Source organism: Staurois parvus, unplaced genomic scaffold (genome assembly GCF_062004578.1).
Source record: "Staurois parvus isolate SC_StPar_1 unplaced genomic scaffold, SC_StPar_1.0 ptg001422l, whole genome shotgun sequence".
NCBI classification, from domain to species: domain Eukaryota; kingdom Metazoa; phylum Chordata; class Amphibia; order Anura; family Ranidae; genus Staurois; species Staurois parvus.
This window is the reverse complement of record NW_028319218.1, coordinates 36,639-54,400: the sequence shown is the minus strand read 5'-3', so window position 1 is coordinate 54,400 and position 17,762 is coordinate 36,639. Positions and strand designations below refer to the sequence as shown.

The following is a 17,762-nucleotide window of genomic DNA, read 5'->3' as shown; positions in this document are numbered from 1 at the left end:
AGAAGAAAAAGGGGGGAAAAAAAAGAAAGAAGAAAAAGGGGGAAAAAAAGGAAAGAAGAAAAAGGGGGAAAAAAAGGAAAGAAGAAAAAGGGGGAAAAAAAGGAAAGAAGAAAAAGGGGGGGGGGGGGAAAGAAAGAAGAAAAAGGGGGGGAAAAAAAAGAAAGAAGAAAAAGGGGGGGAAAAAAAAGAAAGAAGAAAAAGGGGGGGAAAAAAAAGAAAGAAGAAAAAGGGGGGAAAAAAAAGAAAGAAGAAAAAGGGGGAAAAAAAAGAAAGAAGAAAAAGGGGGAAAAAAAGGAAAGAAGAAAAAGGGGGAAAAAAAGGAAAGAAGAAAAAGGGGGGGGGGAAAGAAAGAAGAAAAAGGGGGGGAAAAAAAAAGAAAGAAGAAAAAGAGGGGGGAAAAAAAGAAAGAAGAAAAAAGGGGAAAAAAAAGAAAGAAGAGAGAGTGCAGACTGACGCATCTCCTGCTGTGGCCATTGTATTCTGACAGTCATCCCCAGCAGATGTCAGAAAACCTGAACCGCAAGGGGGGGGCGTGGCTTGTTCCCCAATACACACTTCGAAGAGAACACTTCCAGAGAACCACTGGAGGTTTCTACTACTTTCCAGCTGCTTGGACAGACTATTTACAATCATGACTAAAATAAATAAAAGAAAGAATCCAACATGGCACCGGAACTTTGCCAACCAGATCAGGTTGAGAGGAATAAAGAGGCTGCAGCGTGCCTGGAGAAAGGACCCCAATCCAGGAACCGCCCCTCCGACACCATCATGGGATTAAAACAAGGACCACTGAAGTAACCCTCCTAAAAGACTAAAGATGGCGACCCTTGGTAAGACACAGTCAATGGAGATGGGACATTAGAACTACCCCAGCTTACAGACCACTCCCTCCACTGATCCGGAACCCACCTCCTGCTAGCAGTCAAAACTTGTAACACCACCCTGGCAGCACTCAGCCAAAGCCTTGGTAGCATTAAAGAGAACCTATCCATGGTCTAGCAAGATCTACAAAAGAATATCCCAACAGCAGCTGCGTCCGATTGCATGCCAGTGCCGTTTGGTCGGAAGTTTTCCTTCCTTTTTTGGATGTAGGGTGGTGACCCGGGGAGTGAATTTTGGCTGATTCATCAAAACCTTTTACTGCCTTCCCCGCAGAGGGAGTGGCCAGGGGGGTAAACATGCCGCGGCAAGAATTAGATCAGATGTCAAGCATTCAAATAGAATCCCTAACAGCCAGATATAGACAGGGGGAGATGTACTAAAACTGGAGCGCTCAGAATCTGCTGCAACTATGGGAGCCAATCACCTTCTTCCTTCAGCTTGATTAAGCCAGTGGTCTCCAAACTGTGGCCCGAGGGCCAGATGTGGACCTTTGCATGCTTTTATCCAGCCCTTGGAGCACTGTTTTATCCACTGATATCACCAATGGGACCTAATTCCCTGCACTGACACCAATGGAGGAGACAAACCCTCCCAATGACACCAATCATGGAGCACAATTCCTCCCAATGACACCAATCATGGAGCACAATTCCTCCCACTGACACCAATCATGGAGCACAATTCCTCCCACTGACACCAATCATGGAGCACAATTCCTCCCAACGACACCAATGATGGGGTGCCATTGCTCCCACTAAAAAAAAGGGCATGGTTTATTCCCACTGACGTCAGGACCTTTTCTACTCCCAATGGCCATAGTCCGGCCCCCCCTAAAGTCTGAAGGGCAGCAAACGGGTCCTTTGTTTATAAAGTTTGGAGACCCCCTGAATTAAACTTTGGCAATGAAGCCGATTGGTTTCTCTGCAGAGCTGCACCGGATTTAGCACCATGCGGGTTTAGTAAATATCTCCACGTGAGAAGAGGGCTTTAAAACAAGCCACCCCCGACCTCTCTAGCTGCTTGTAATGTGGAGTTATCTATTCTCAAAGACTACAACCAGCGTACAAATGCTGCAGCGGGGATTATTCCGCCGTCGCGTGGCCCATTCACGCACGTGCAAGGGGTTGTGGCGCACGAGGGAAGGGATCGAGGGGTTAACGCGTGTGGTGACAAGACGCCTCCTCACTGCTGGTCGAATGCTCTGTAACAAGCGATCCGAACACAGATCACCATTTAGAGTGTGAATGGTCCCTAAAAAAAGATTTTACGAAATGTTCTATTATACGTTTTTGAAGACGGATATTCCTGAAATGTTAGTTTCTATGAAAGGGCCACTACCAGCGTTCAGATACATGCGTGTAAAAATGCCTAAAATAGAACATTTTGAATATGAATAGCTTTATGTATTTGCGCAGTGATCAGGACGTCATCGCGTTCCATCTGAGGATGCCAAAGTGCTGCCCTTACACCAGCATGAAGACTGCAGAGCGCACGTCCTATCGGCACGCAGCACTCAACGTCTGCGGAAGTCACGGAAACCCGATGTCTCCTGCTTGGACCTTTCTCTGGCACATTGATAGCTGCTGTGAGCAGAGATCTGTAGGTGTGACGCTCGCAGATCTTCAGGCCTATCAGGGGCCGACTGACAACTCATGGGGCCCCCGGGCAATAGGGGATCATGGGGCCCGTGTCCTTGCCCAAACTCAAAAAAGCCTATGAAGAAGGTACTAGGGGCATCTCATGAGGCCCCCTACTGACCCCGGGCCCTCGGGCAGTGCCTGAGTTTCCAAATGGTCAGTCCGACCCTGAGGACTATATAAGAAGAGCGCAAAGAGAAGGTGAACGGTGCGCAAAAAACACGGAGCAGAAGTTCTGAAATCCCGGAGACGAAGGTGTGCCTGTACACAAGTTCTGCTAGTAATCGCCCTTTCATTGCAACAATGTAGTCATTCCAGTTTACTGGCCCTTAAGGGTGCAACTCAAGCGGCCATGTTTGAATGAAAGTGGAATTCCGGCGATACCCAAAACATAAATCTGCTCCCACCCCCGATCTAATCCTACTCCATCTAACCTGTAAAAAGGAAAGATGCATACCTACCTATACTGAGGCTGCTCCAATCTGGTCACGACTGGCTTTAGTGTAGTAGAGAGGCAGAGCAGAGCCTGCGTGGTGGCGCCACCCGCAGAGCCTGCTTGGTGGCGCCACCCGCAGACGTACTACGGGCCAGCTGTTGGCTATCCCTCCTCTATACTGCCTATACTTACCTATTCTGAGGCTGCTCCAATCTGGTCACATGACTGGCTTTAGTGTAGTAGAGGCAGAGCGGAGCCTGCGTGGTGGCGCCACCCGCAAAGCCTGCTTAGTGGCGCCACACACAGACTTACTACGGGCCAGCTGTTGGCTGTCCCTCCTCTGGAGCAGCCTCAGAATAGGTAAGTATATGCAGTACAGAGGAGGGACAGCCAACAGCTGGCCCGTAGTAAGTCTGTGTGTGGCGCCACTAAGCAGGCTCTGCGGGTGGCGCCACCACTCAGACTCCGCTCTGCCTCTCTACTACACTAAAGCCAGTCATGTGACCAGATTGGAGCAGCCTCAGAATAGGCAAGTATATGCAGTATAGAGGAGGGACAGCCCACAGCTGGCCTGTAGTAAGTCTGCGGGTGGCGCCACCACTCAGGCTCTGCGGGTGGCGCCACCACGCAGGCTCCGCTCTGCCTCTACTACACTAAAGCCAGTCATGTGACCAGATTGGAGCAGCCTCAGAATAGGTAAGTATATGCAGTACAGAGGAGGGACAGCCAACAGCTGGCTCGTAGTAAGTCTGCGTGTGGCGCCACCACTCAGACTCCGCTCTGCCTCTCTACTACACTAAAGCCAGTCATGTGACCAGATTGGAGCAGCCTCAGAATAGGTAAGTATATGCAGTACAATCTGGTCACATGACTGGCTTCAGCGCAGCAGAGAGGTAGAACGGAGTCTAAGCGGTGGCGCCACCCGCATGCGAGCTGAGTTACTACAGGCCAGCTGTTAGCTGTCCCTCCTCTATACTGAAACCAGCGCTGGGAACCGATCATGTCACCGGACTGGAGTATTTCAGGATAGGCATCTTTCCTTTTACAAGGTATAGAATAGTTTTAGAATGGGGGGGGGTGGGAGTAGATGTACGCTCAGGGTGCGACTGAAATTTCTGCTAGTAATCGCCCTTTCACTTCAACAATGTAGTCATTCCAGTTTACTGGCCCTTAAGGGTACAACTGAAGCGGCCATGTTTGATTTAAAGTGGAATTCCGGTGATACCCAAAGCCTAAATCTGCTCCCCCCCCCGATCTAATCCTACTCCATCTAACCTGTAAAAGGAAAGACGCATATACTGACCTATTCTGAGGCTGCTCCAATCAGGTCACATGACTGGCTTCAGCGTAGCAGAGAGGTAGAGCGGAGTCTAAGTGGTGGCACCACCAACAGAGCCTGCACGGTGGCGCCACCCGCAGACTTACTACGGGCCAGCTGTTGGCAGTCCCTCCTCTATAGTGAAACCGGCGCTGGGAACCGATCATGTCACCGGACTGGAGTATTTCAGGATAGGTAGGTATAGGCATCTCTCCTTTTACAAGGTAGACAGAACAAGTCTTAGAATGCGGGGGGTGGGAGTAGATGTCCACTCAGGGTGTGACCGAAATTTCAGCTAGTAATCGCCCTTTCATTTGTAGTCATTCCAGTCTACTGGCCCTTAAGGATACAACTGAAGCTGCCATGTTTGATTGAAAATGGAATTCCGGAGATACCCCAAAGCTTAAATCTGCTCCCACCCCCGATCTAAGCCTACTCCATCTAACCTGTAAAAGGAAAGATGCATATACTGACCTATTCTGAGGCTGCTCCAATCAGGTCACAGGACTGGCTTTAGTGTAGTAGAGAGACAGAGCGGAGCCTGCGTGGTGGCGAAACGCTCAGGTGCGCAGAACATGCGCAGTGACGCCACACGCAGGCACGGAGAGCCTGCGCGGTGGCGCCACACGTAGGTGCGCAGAACCTGTGTGGTGGCGCCACACGTAGGCGTGCAGAACCTGCGCAGTGGCGCCACATGCAGGCGCGCTATGGACCAGCTGTTGGCTGTCCCTCCTCTACACTGAAACCGGCGCTAGGGAACCGATCATGTCTCGGGACTGGAGTGACTTCAGAATAGGCAAGTATAGGCATTAGTGGTGCACTGAAATGAAAATTCTAGTACCGAAAATTCAAAATGCACTTGGCCGAAAACTGAAACCGAAATGCGCAGTTTTTAAAAATGAATATATTTTTTGGAAACAAAATACATTTTGATTAAAAAAAAAATATATATATATACCTCAATTTTTTAGTAAAATATAAAAAGAGGATGTTACGGCGAGTAAATAGATACCCAACATGTCACACTTTAAAATTGCGCACGCTCGTGGAATGGCGTGAAACTGCGCTACTTAAAAATCTCCATGGGTGATGCTTTAAAAAGGCCTACAGGTTAGCAGTGTGACGTTACAGAGAAAGTCTAGTACGAGAATTATTGCTCCGACGTTCATGGCGGTATCTCACGTGTGTGGTTTGAACACCATTTACATATGTGGGCGTGGCCTACGTATGCGTTTACCATTACGTGCGAGCAAAGGGGAACTTTAAACTTTTTTTTTATTTACTGATTTGGGTTATTTTGCACTTTCCCTTTTAAAAAAAAAAAAAATGTATCACTTTTATTATCACAAGGAATGCATGCATCCGTTGTGATATAAATATTTACTGACAGGTCCTCTTTCCGGAGAGATATGGGGTCAATAAGACGCCATCTCTCTCCTCTGCCATGTAAAGCATTGGATCATAAAAAAAAAAAAAAAAACAAATATTAATATAGTGCTTTAAAAACAAAGAAAAAATGGCCGGAAAGGGAAGTGACATCGCTCCGGTCCTCCAAGGGCATAGAGATGAGCGGTGGCCATCTTTCCTTCACTCATCTCTATACCCAGCGCCGGGATCGCTCAATGGTTTCTCAGGTAAGGCTGAGAACTACCGAGCGGCGACAGGCAGGAGGCGGCGAGGGGCGGGGTTTTTCGGCACCTGTATCGGTGCTTTTTTTGTTTTCGGCTGAAAGGGATGTTTTCAGCCGAAACGTTTCGACCACCGAAATTTCGGTGCATCCCTGATAGGCATCTTTCCTTTTACAAAGTAGATAGAACAGTCCTAGAATGGGGGAGGGGGGATAGATGTAGGTTTAGGGTGTGACTGAAATTTCACCGTACAGCAATGCCATGATTACCAGATCAATGGGGTGCTTGGGAAAAAAAAATAAAAATCTGAATGAGCCAAAAAGCAAACTTTTTTTTTTTGTTCTGGAAAGCGTCGAGAAGATGTAGAACCCCTGTCAGGTTTCTACTGCGATTTGTGTCCTCATTAGGGAGACTTACCCTATTTACCGTGATCACAGAAACAGGAATAGAGAGGAAATCTTCCAAAATGGGGACACTAGAATGATTTCCTCTCCTTTCCAGTTTTGGCTATGGGACAGGAAGTGAAGGGAAATTTCCTCAATGGGGACACAGATGGCGGATTAAAAAACAAAACAACACTGACCGATGTTACTCTATCCAAAAATATATATTAAAAAAAAAAAAAGTTTAGCCTTTTGTTCTACTTTTCGTATATTATGAATACATGTAATGGGGTGACAGCGGATTCAGACCCCCAACATGGGCAGATAGTTGTGGCAAGAGTAGGGGAGGGTTAAAACTCCTTTCAATTATTTTTTTTGCGGTCCCATTAATAAGATTTACCTTTGCCTGGTTCTGATAATTGCAACATTTTACTTTTCCATAATTGCAAAATTTTACTTTTCCATAATTGCAAAACATTCTGATTGGACGAGGTGGAGAGGCGGGGCTGTGACATCACAACGGTCACCTCATCCAATCAACAAATGACTGGCGTTCAAAGAGAGAATACAAAGTGTTTTTCTGTGCCAAGCAGGCGACCTCCTGTGTTCACCAAGCTGGCCAAGCTCGGGGCCCGGAAGATGGCGGTGATCTCCGTACTAGCAGTGCCTCCTGCAGCGATTTCCAGCTTCCCCAGAGATCCCACAAGTAGGGTATATACAGAGTTACATCGGTCCAAGCTGGAACAATGTAACTGCCATACCTAAAAATTTCAGCTTTAAATAGGTCCCATAATTAGCAATAACAAAAACTGAAGTGGGAGGAGGAACTAGGGGTGCCCCAACTCCAGGCCTCAAGAACCACAATTTTTCATAAAATTAGAATTTCTAATAAAAAAAAAAAAAAAAAGTAGGAGATAAAAATTTAAAACTTTTTCAATTTTTAATAGAGTAAGGGAGAGTTATAACCTCTGTCAGATTTTTTTTTTTTTTTTTACACCTGTGTCCCATTGGGGAGATTTACCTTCACTTCCTGTTCCACCATAACTAGTGTCCCCATTGGCAAATTTCTCCTCATTACTGGGGGTTTTCTTTTACTTTCAATGATAGAGAGTGAATCTCCCTAAAGGGCGCCACAGACAGCAATAAAAACCTGGCAGGTGTTCTAATCCCCCTCCACTTCATCCAAAGTCTTTTTAGTTCCATTTCGGATAGAGTAATGCAGGGCATAGATGGTTCGTTTATCGGCCGATTTTTCGTCCGAAAGAATAATCGCGGTTCCTCCTCATTTCTTTTATCGGCCATGCTGGAAAATTTGTGAAAAGCGGCCAATTTTTGTAATCATTGGTGGCAACAGAATGAACGAAGTTTCGTTTTTCGGATGAAAAATCGCCCGATAAACGAACCGTCTATGGCCTGCATAAGGGAGGGTTATTACCCCTGTTCGGTTTTTTTTTTGTTTGGCCATCTTGGTTCCATTGGGGAGATTTCCCTTCACTTCCTGTCCCACAGTTAAAAGAGGAAGAAAGGAATTTCCTGCAAATTGAAGAATTTCTCCAGGCCACTAGAACTAGTGTCCTTACCACTGGAAGAGTTTTTTCCCTCTATAGCCTGTTCTGGGGGGCAACCCAAAATTAGGGATTTTCTTTGACTTTCAGTGATAATGGTAAACAGGACTAATAGGTTGAATCTCCCCAAGCGGGACACAGACTGCAGTTAGGCGTTCTAACCCAGGGGTGTCAAACTGGCGGCCCTCCAGCTGTTTCGAAACTACAAGTCCCATCATGCCTCTGCCTTTGGGAGTCACGCCTGGAACTGTCAATTTTGCAATGCCTCATGGGACTTGTAGTTTGGCAACAGCTGGAGGGCCGCCAGTTTGACACCCGTGCCATAGTGAGTCCCCACTGACCTTCAATCTGCACACATTGGGGGTACACCACAACCCCTAGCTGTGGGCTGGATAAAATCTTGTAGTGGGCCAGATGTGGCCATAATTTGAAGATCTTCTAACCACCGTCTCCTCTCTATCCAAAATTTACAAAAACAAAAAAGTTTTGCCTTTAGTTATACCTTAATCCAGAGTTGGGCAACTGTGGCCCTCCAGCTGCTGGTGAACTACAAGTCCCATCATGCCTCTGCCTTTGAGAGCCATGCTTGTAACTGTTTTGCAATGCCTCATGGGACTTGTAGTTCTACAACAGCTGGAGGGCCACAGTTGCCCACCCCCGCCTTAGACATGAGTAGCAAGCCATACCTTTTGATTAAGGCAGGGGTGTGCAACTGCGGCCCTCCAGCTGTTGGTGAACTACAAGTCCCATGAGGCATTGCAAAATTGACAGTTACAAGCATGACTCCCAAAGGCAGAGGCATGATGGGACTTGTAGTTCGTCGACAGCTGGAGGGCCGCAGTTGCCCACCCCCGCCTTAGACATGAGTAGCAAACCAAACCTTTTGATGAAGGCAGGGGTGTGCAACTGTGGCCCTCCAGCTGTTGGTGAACTACAAGTCCCATGAGGCATTGCAAAACTGACAGTTACAAGCATGACTCCCAAAGGCAGAGGAATGATGGGACTTGTAGTTCGCCAACAGCTGGAGGGCCACAGTTGCCCACCCCTGCCTCAATCAAAAGGTATGGTTTGCTACACATGTCTAACATGATATTCAAAGATTGCCAGTTGGACCCACCCAGCTAAAACAGATCACTTAGGACCTTTCATTAACCCCCGCCAGAACAAAGAATTTTGATTTCTTGAAGCTGAAACATTTATGCAGAATCTGATAGAAATTAAAAAAAAAAAATTTTTAACTTAAAAATGCAAAAGCATAAAAAGAAAAAAAGGACAGTTGGATTGTAAACCCCACCCTCGCGGGATCTCCTGTCCCCGATCACCGCATTTGTAATTCAGCACCTTATTTCACGTACAGCAGCTTCCTGCCGTAGCGTAGGTCGCCCCAGGACAATCTACATTGTAGTCCTGTGTACAGCACAGGAAGACAGTACATTGGAGGAAAAGGGGGACTTCCTGTTGGGATGGTCCCTATATGGTGAAGGCAAACTGCCATTTTCAGTAATGGACCCTGGAAAGAATGGACATGCACATAATAAAAAGCGGATCTCCTCTATTAATGAAACTCCACAAACTCCTCGAGTGTTTTGGGGATCTGATTCTGGTATTTAATTTTGTGAAAACGCACGGCTCGAGCGGCCAGGCACTTCAGGCTGAGCTTCATCTGCGTCTTTAGTAGGATCTCGGCCACGCCCGTCGTGCTCCTGTCCAGCGGGGTTTTCTTCTCCTTATTGGTCATGTCCGTGTGAGCACCGGCCTCGGCCAAGCCGATAATAATCGAATGCAACGTGAGAAAGTCGCTGATGGGACGGTTGTACTGTACAATCAGATGCAGCGGGGTGTTCCCCGCATTGTCTGTGGCGTTTACATTCGCCCCGCAGTCTATGAGCAGCTTGGCCACGGGGGCGCTGGGGAAGCTGCAAACGTCGTTAGTGTGAAAGTCGTCCACGGGCGTGCTGCAGTCCACGGCTAGGTGCAGGAGGCTGTTTCCTTCCCGGGTGCGGGGGTCGAGGTGCACCAGCCGGTAGATCTGCTTGTTGATGCGGGATTGCTCTTCTTCGGCGCACTGGGTCTTGGTGGAGATGCAGACGAGGTAGAGGAAAGTGCAAAGGTTGCATTCGTGGTTTTCCAGTGCGGAGTGAGCGTCGGGCTCCTGTGGGTGCTGAATCCGAGTCATCCCGCGTTCGATCTCCAGGACGCTACATCTCAACACGCTCTCCACGTCGGGCGCCTTCACCGGTTCGTTTAGGTGGATCATCTGGGAGAAGACCTGAGCGAACCTTAGCAAGTCCTTATGCGTGTTGCGGTTGCCTTTCTGACGCAGCTGTAGCGCGTGCAGCCAGAGCTTAATGCACTGCTCGAACTCCATGTTATCGGCGTACACCGCGCCGCGATAGATGATCGGGTGCGACACGTCGATATTATCGGAGCCAAGTATTCGTTCGCGTACAATAAGCCCTTCCATGTGCAATGCATCCGCATCATGGCGTATGGCGTCCAACTCCCGTGGGGTGCGACATTCAGTTCTCATGCTGTAGGCCGGAACAGGAGGAAGGACTTCCTTGTGGAAGATGTTGTCAGGATCTCGGAAACGTTCCAGCATGGCCAGGTACAGGTACTGATAAGTCTTGGTGATATTATAGTTCTCTCGGTCGTTGGCAAAGGAGGCCCCCAGCAGCTCGAGGGCCTCCACTCGGCTTTTGAGATCACAATCAGAATGTGCAAGAAGCAGCTCCACTACTTCGGCCTTACAACTTTCCGCCGCCACCTTCAAAGGCGTCATCCCGTGTCCATTGACCACCATGGCCGCCTTCCACTTCACCAGCTCTCGCACAATGTCCAAGTGTCCGGCTTCGGCGGCAAAGTGCAAAGCTGTGGCCCCGCAATGAGCCCTGGCGTTAGGGTCGGCGTTCTGCTCCAAAAGGTAGCGGACTACATCCGTGTGGCCCTTGTAAGCAGCGATCATTAGGCACGTGTTGTCGTATTTGTTGGCAATACTAATGTTTGCGTGGTTTTCCACCAGGAATCGGACAATGTCTAGTCTTCCGTCAAAGCAGGCGGCCCGCAGCGGGGTTGAGTTAGTTACCGTCGTGTGATTGACATTCGCTCCGTGGCCGACCAACAGCTTGACGACTTCATAGTGCCCGGCCCCAGCCGCGCACCAGAGGGCGGTCGCTCCATCGATGACGTAACTGCGGAGGGTAAGAGAAAAATAAATAAGTAGAGGAAGTAGAAAAACAAAAAACGAAAAAAAATCATTTAACCCCTTCACAAGGGTAAAACAAATCTTAATGCCTAAGTACAATTTTGCAAAGTTGACATGTGTTCGTAAAACCGTCCATATCATCACAACTCCATCATACATCCAGGTGGATTCTATCGTGTTTTTTTCAGGACAAATTGGGCTTTCATTTGGTGGTAAATGGTAATCGATATCGGATTTTTTTTTTATCAGGAAAACTGACCCAAAATAGTTTTTTTAATTTAGCTGTGTGTTTCTTGTTACTACCATAACCTACCACCAAAGAACAACCCAAAATAAATTTTCCGGCTCGTGACGATCGCAGCGATACCATATATGTGGATGTTATTTGTTTGTTCCTGTAGTACAGCCCAGAAACAAATCTTAATGCCTAAGCACAATTTTGCAACGTTGACATGTGTTAGTAAAACCGTCCGTATCATCACAACTACTTTGTATATCCGGGTGAATTAAACCGCTTATTTTCAGGACCAACTGGGCTTTTATTTGGTGGTAAAAGGTAATGATATCTCCTCTTTTTTGTTTGATTATCAAAGGAAAAACTGGCCCAAAATAGTAAAAAAAAAAAAAAAAAACTCTTTTTTTTTTTTTATTTAGCTGTGTGTTTCTTGTTACTACCATAACCTACCACCAAAAAACAACCCAAAATAAATTCTCCAGCTCTTGACGATCGCAGCGATACCATATATGTGTATGTTATTTGTACCCAGAGTACAGCCCAAAACAATAGTGCGCATTTTGTTTTTGTTGTTTTTTTTCCCCCCTAAAACACAACTTTTTAAAAAAAATCCTGACCTTTTGACCTTGACCTTTTGACCCGACCCAAACACCCTGGCACTGAATTAGATCAAACATTGATCTAGGTATTTTTTCTTTATTTTTTAATATTTATTTTAATTTTTTAAAAACTTTTTTTTCCCTCTATGCCAGGAGTTAGAGAGATACAATGTATAATATGATGCATATAATTATACAATGTATACTAGGATGTATGTAATGATACAATGTATAATGGAATGTATGTAATGATACAATGTATAATGGAATGTATATAATGATACAATGTATAATGGAATGTATATAATGATACAATGTATAATGGAATGTATATAATGACACAATGTATAATGGAATGTATATAATGATACAATGTATAATGGAATGTATATAATGACACAATGTATAATGGAATGTATATAATGATACAATGTATGTAATGATACAATGTACACCCTGTTCCAAATTATTATGCAAATTCTATTTAAGTATCACAAAGATGAAATATTTTGTTTTTCAGTGTAACTCATGGATGGCATTGTGTGTCAGGGCTCTTTTGATCACTGAACACAATCTGGGACACCTGTGATAATTAGATTGGCCGGTGAGCCCAATTTCAGGAAAAACTACTAAAGGACGGCGTTCCACATTATTAAGCAGAGCGCCATTTTCAAGCAATATGGGGAAGAAAAAGGATCTCTCTGCTGCCGAAAAGAGTGAAGTAGTTCGATGCCTTGGACGAGGTATGAAAACATTCGATATTTCAGGAACACTTAAGCGTGATCATCGCACTATGAAGAGATTTGTGGCTGATTCAGAGCACAGACGGGTTGGTGCAGATAAAGGCACATTGAGGAAGATTTCTGCCAGATCCATGCATCGGATCAAGAGAGCAGCTGCTAAAATCCCATTACATAGCAGCAAACAGATATTTGAAGCTGCTGGTGCCTCTGGAGTCCCACGGACATCAAGGTGTAGAGTCCTCCAGAGTCCTCCAACTGTGCATAAACCTTCTATTCGGCCACCACTAACCAATGCTCACAAGCAGAAACGGCTGCATTGGGCAGAAAAATACATGAAGACTCATTTTCAAACAGTCCTGTTCACTGATGAGTGCCGTGCAACCCTGGATGGTCCAGATGGATAGAGTAGTGGATGATTGGTGGACGGCCACCCTGTTCCAACAAGGCTGCGACGTCAGCAAGGCGGTGGTGGAGTCATGTTTTGGGCCGGAATCATGGGAACAGAGCTGGTCGGCCCCTTTAGGGTCCCCGAAGGTGTAAAGATGACCTCTGCAAAGTATGTGGAGTTTCTGACTGACCACTTTCTTCCCTGGTACAGAAGGAAGAACTATGCTTTCCGTAATAAAATCATCTTCATGCATGACAATGCACCATCTCATGCTGCAAAGAATACCTCTGCATCAATGGCTGCTATGGGGATAAAAAGGAGAGAAAGTCATGGTGTGGCCTCCATCCTCCCCTGACCTCAATCCTATTGAGAACCTTTGGAGCATCCTCAAGCAAAAGATCTATGAAGGTGGGAGGCAGATTACATCCAAACAGCAGCTCTGGGAGGCTATTCTGACATCTTGCAAACAAATTCAAGCAGAAACTGTCCAAAAACTGCCAAGTTCAATGGATGCCAGACTTGTGATCTGCTATCAGATAAGGGCTCCTATGTTACAATGTAACGTGACCGCTTCAAATGTTTACCAAGTTACAATGTTGAGAAAAGTTTGATTGAAATAGCTTTTGATTTCAGTAAATTTGCTGCAAACACAACAAATGACAATTTTCAGTTCTTTACAACCTAGAAAGTGTTTTGAAACTTCCTGTGCGGAATAATCCGGAACAAAAATCCTGTTATCATTAGGAGATTTGTGCAATAAAATGTGAATTGTACTCCTAATAGTTGTAACCTGAGAATTCTGCCGACTGATATTTACATCAATTATTGAGGGAAATGAGGAAAATATAATTTGCATAATAATAAGGAACAGGGTGTATAATGGAATGTATATAATGACACAATGTATAATGGGATGTATATAATGACACAATGTATAATGGGATGTATATAATGACACAATGTATAATGGGATGTATATAATGACACAATGTATAATGGGATGTATATAATGACACAATGTATAATGGGATGTATATAATGACACAATGTATAATCGGATGTATATAATGATACAATGTATAATAGGATGTATATAATGATACAATGTATAAAAGAATGTATATAATGATACAATGTATAAAAGAATGTATATAATGATACAATGTATAAAAGAATGTATATAATGATACAATGTATCTCTCTCTTCTATTCATAGAGTGAAAAAAAAAAAAAAACATCAAACAAGGGGGCCGGGCTGTACAGTGACTGATCACTGTGATAGCCAATCAGAGACTACCACAGTGATCATGTGACCCGGAATAGGGAGTCCTGGGTCTCGATTGTTAGAACAGGACCCGATGCTCTCAGTGACACCGCAGTCTTTGTGCTGGGAGCGCGCCGTGCTCCCAGCACAAAGACAGGTATGCAAATATGCTGCCCCACGGAAAAAAAGCCCAGTTCTGTGAGGCCGCATATTTGTGTTACATCGGCGTCAAGGTAACCCCCAGGCGAAAGGTTTAACCCCAAAGTTCACAGGCGCTGCCAAAGCAGTTTTTAGATTTTCAACCAATAAAAAAAAAAAATTGTTTAGGCCTGCGGATTAGTTAAAACCCCCAAAATATATATTTTCAGAAAGTAAGGAATGAAATGGTGGTAGTCCCCAATTTTTATGACATTAGTGCAGTGGTTTATTAAGCACACATAAAAAAATTAGTGGTAAATATACGACAAAGTAAAAACAAGAAAAGAATACACTAAAGTTAATTTTAGGCAACACAAATGCAAATGATGACCCAATTGTTTGGTAAAATATAAAAGATGAGGTTGTGCCAAGGAAACAGATTCCCAACATAGACAGCCGAGTAAACACCCAAACGACCTGGAAGCTAATCAGCCGCTGATCCAGGGATGTATTACTAATTATAAAGTATTATTATTATTTGTATTTTATTTAAAAAAAAAAAAAAAAAAAACTTATTTTTTTTTTCCTTACATTATTTTTTGTTTACATTATTTATGAACAAAAATACAAGGTGAACCAAAAAAAAATATTTAATAATAAAAATACTTAGTTTTTCTAGATTTAAATTTTTGTATATTAAGTGTATTTTTATTAGTGTTATTATATTTATTATATAAAAAAAGCTGGGCAAAGGCTTGTAAAATTCGTACAGCAACCATGGTGACTGGAAACTGCATCCTGGCGCCTGAGCTTTTGTCAGCCCATGCATTGATGGATCTCCACCCTCCCTGAGCTGGTGGCCGTTGCCTGCGTTCCCCTCATAGCTTGGGCCAGCTCAGCCTCACTTTCACTTCCCCCGGGCTGGCTGTGCCGGGTACAAGGCCTGCCAGAGGTTTCCTTCCCACAATGACTTCCTCAGGTGCCGGTGCCAGCATACAGGCATCTTAGGCAGCTGCTTAAGGGCCCCCGGTCAGTTGATGGCAGGAGAGGCGGGAAGGCCTCAGCCAGAGCCCGCCGCCGCGCACAGGCCTCAGCCAGCCGCCGCGCACAGGCCTCAGCCAGCCGCCGCGCACAGGCCTCAGCCAGCCGCCGCGCACAGGCCTCAGCCAGCGCCAGCCGTGGCATGAAGGTGTCAGTAGTAAGAGCGATGTGTCTGTCACCTGGCAGTCTCCGGTCAGCTCCCCCCCCCCCCCGGTGTACATGGTATACACAGTAGTAGGATGGAGATCGGGATAGAGGCCAGGGGAGAGCAGTGTATTCCCAGTATGTATTCTCCTCGCTGCCGCATTTCCCTTCCCACTTCCATCCCTGTGACAGCAGAGCCCCGGCTCCGCACAGCCTGCCGGCATTGTAGTTCTCTCCTGTGGAGGTGGCAACCCAGAGGCAGGGGCAAGACTACAACTCCCAGCATGCAGTGGGCCCAGCCAGGCTGTAGGCAGCTCTGAGGGTTGTGGCTCCCGGAGCTGCCTGCAGTGTGTAGTGATGGGGGAGCCGGGGGTTGGGTGATGATCCCGGAGGACGGCACAGTCACTGAGTGGGGATCGCTCACAATTCTGCCTAAGAACACAGCCATGAAGAATGGTACAAGAACCTCCTCCGAGAGCAACTTCTCCCAACCATCCAAGAACAGTCTGGTGAGGAACAATGCCTTGGCCAGTATGTGGAGCACCTTGCCAGAAAGAAAAGCGGTTTGGGGAACAAAACATCGAACTTTGGGGTCCATTTCCAGGACACTCCCCAGACCTTCATCCCATTGAGAACTTGTGGTCAATCCTTAAGAGGCGGGTGAACAAAAACCCCACAAAATGTGACAAACTCCAAGCATTGATCATGCAGTAATGGGCGGCCATCAGTCAGGATGTGGAGCTGAAGTTGACTGACAACATGCCGGGGAGAATCGCAGAGGTCTGGAAGAAGGGACAACACTGCGAATATTGAGACGTCATGTCATGGTCAGGAAATGCTCCTCATACTTCAGTATCCAGAGTAACACCTGACAACAAGATCCGAAAACAATGAAGCAGCAGACTTTAAGATTTGTGTCATTCCCAGGGCTGTATACTTCCATGTACGGGTCACCAGTCCCCCTCCAGTGTATATACGCCCCCATATCCGGGTCACCAGTCCCCCCCCTCCAGTATGTACACCCCCATATTTGGGTCACCAGTCCCCCCCCTCCAGTATGTACACCCCCATATCCGGGTCACCAGTCCCCCCCCCCCTCCAGTATATACACCCCCATATCCGGGTCACCAGTCCCCCCCCCTCCAGTATATACACCCCCATATCCGGGTCACCAGTGCCCTCCAGTATATACACCCCCATATCCGGGTCACCAGTCCCCTCCAGTATATACACCCCCATATCCGGGTCACCAGTCCCCTCCAGTATATACACCCCCATATCCGGGTCACCAGTCCCCCCCCCCCTCCAGTATATACACCCCCATATCCGGGTCACCAGTCCCCCCCCCCCTCCAGTATATACACCCCCATATCCGGGTCACCAGTCCCCTCCAGTATATACACCCCCATATCCAGGTCACCAGTCCCCTCCAGTATATACACCCCCATATCCGGGTCACCAGTCCCCTCCAGTATATACACCCCCATATCCGGGTCACCAGTCCCCTCCAGTATATACACCCCCATATCCGGGTCACCAGTCCCCTCCAGTATTTACACCCCCATATCCGGGTCCCCCTCTCACCCGTCAAAGCGCACGGTGCCGGTCTGCTGGGTGTCCACCCGGTAATGCTCCAGCAGTAGTCGGACCACCTTGCTGTGGCCGTTCCGGGCGGCGATGATGAGTGGAGTGGAGCGCTGTCCGCCATGCTGGGTGACGGAGCCGAGGAGGGTTCTGATCTCGGACTCGGTCCGGTTGAGAAGGAGAGCGGCCAGGGTCAGCACCCGGCCCTCAGCCGCCGCCTTATACACGTACGCTGACAGCCCCTCCAGGGCCATTCCAGGGGCCGCGGCTGCAGGAAGTCCCTACAGACCCACTTCCGGTCCGCTCTCACGTCCTGTCAGCTCTCCCGGAAACAGCAGCCCCGGCGTCGGAGTTCCGGATTGTGACAGGAGGGGGAGGATGTGTTTACATAACAGTGGGCGGGCACCGCCGACAGAACGGCCCCTCCGTACCCGCCCTTTGTCACCAAGCCCCGCCCTCTGTCCCCCAAAGCCCACCAATCCACACAGCCGAGCAAAGCTGCGAACTGACCGGCCCGCCTGATAAACAATCACATGACGCCCAGCGCTAGTACCAGCCGAGCCCCGCCCCGC

General features: G+C 47.1%; 1 protein-coding gene across 1 annotated transcript; it reads right to left on the bottom strand.

The window, feature by feature from the left end:
* Positions 1-9,386: 9,386 nt before the first annotated feature.
* On the bottom strand, positions 9,387-17,527 carry FEM1B (fem-1 homolog B). Its single transcript, XM_089662069.1, has 2 exons — positions 17,191-17,527; positions 9,387-11,040 (listed from the first exon to the last, which is right to left on the bottom strand). Exons 1-2 carry the CDS (start codon positions 17,442-17,444, stop codon positions 9,405-9,407), a joined length of 1,890 nt encoding a protein of 629 aa, XP_089518195.1. The 5' UTR covers positions 17,445-17,527; the 3' UTR covers positions 9,387-9,404.
* Between the last annotated feature and the right edge of the window lie 235 nt (positions 17,528-17,762).

Coding starts and splice junctions, on each gene's coding strand:
- FEM1B (XM_089662069.1), bottom strand. CDS start 17,444: ATGGCCCTGGAGGGGCTGTCAGCGTACGTGTATAAGGCGGCGGCTGAG. Junction 11,041..17,190: donor GGCACCGTGCGCTTTGACGG/GTGAGAGGGGGA, acceptor TACCCTCCGCAG/TTACGTCATCGATGGAGCGA.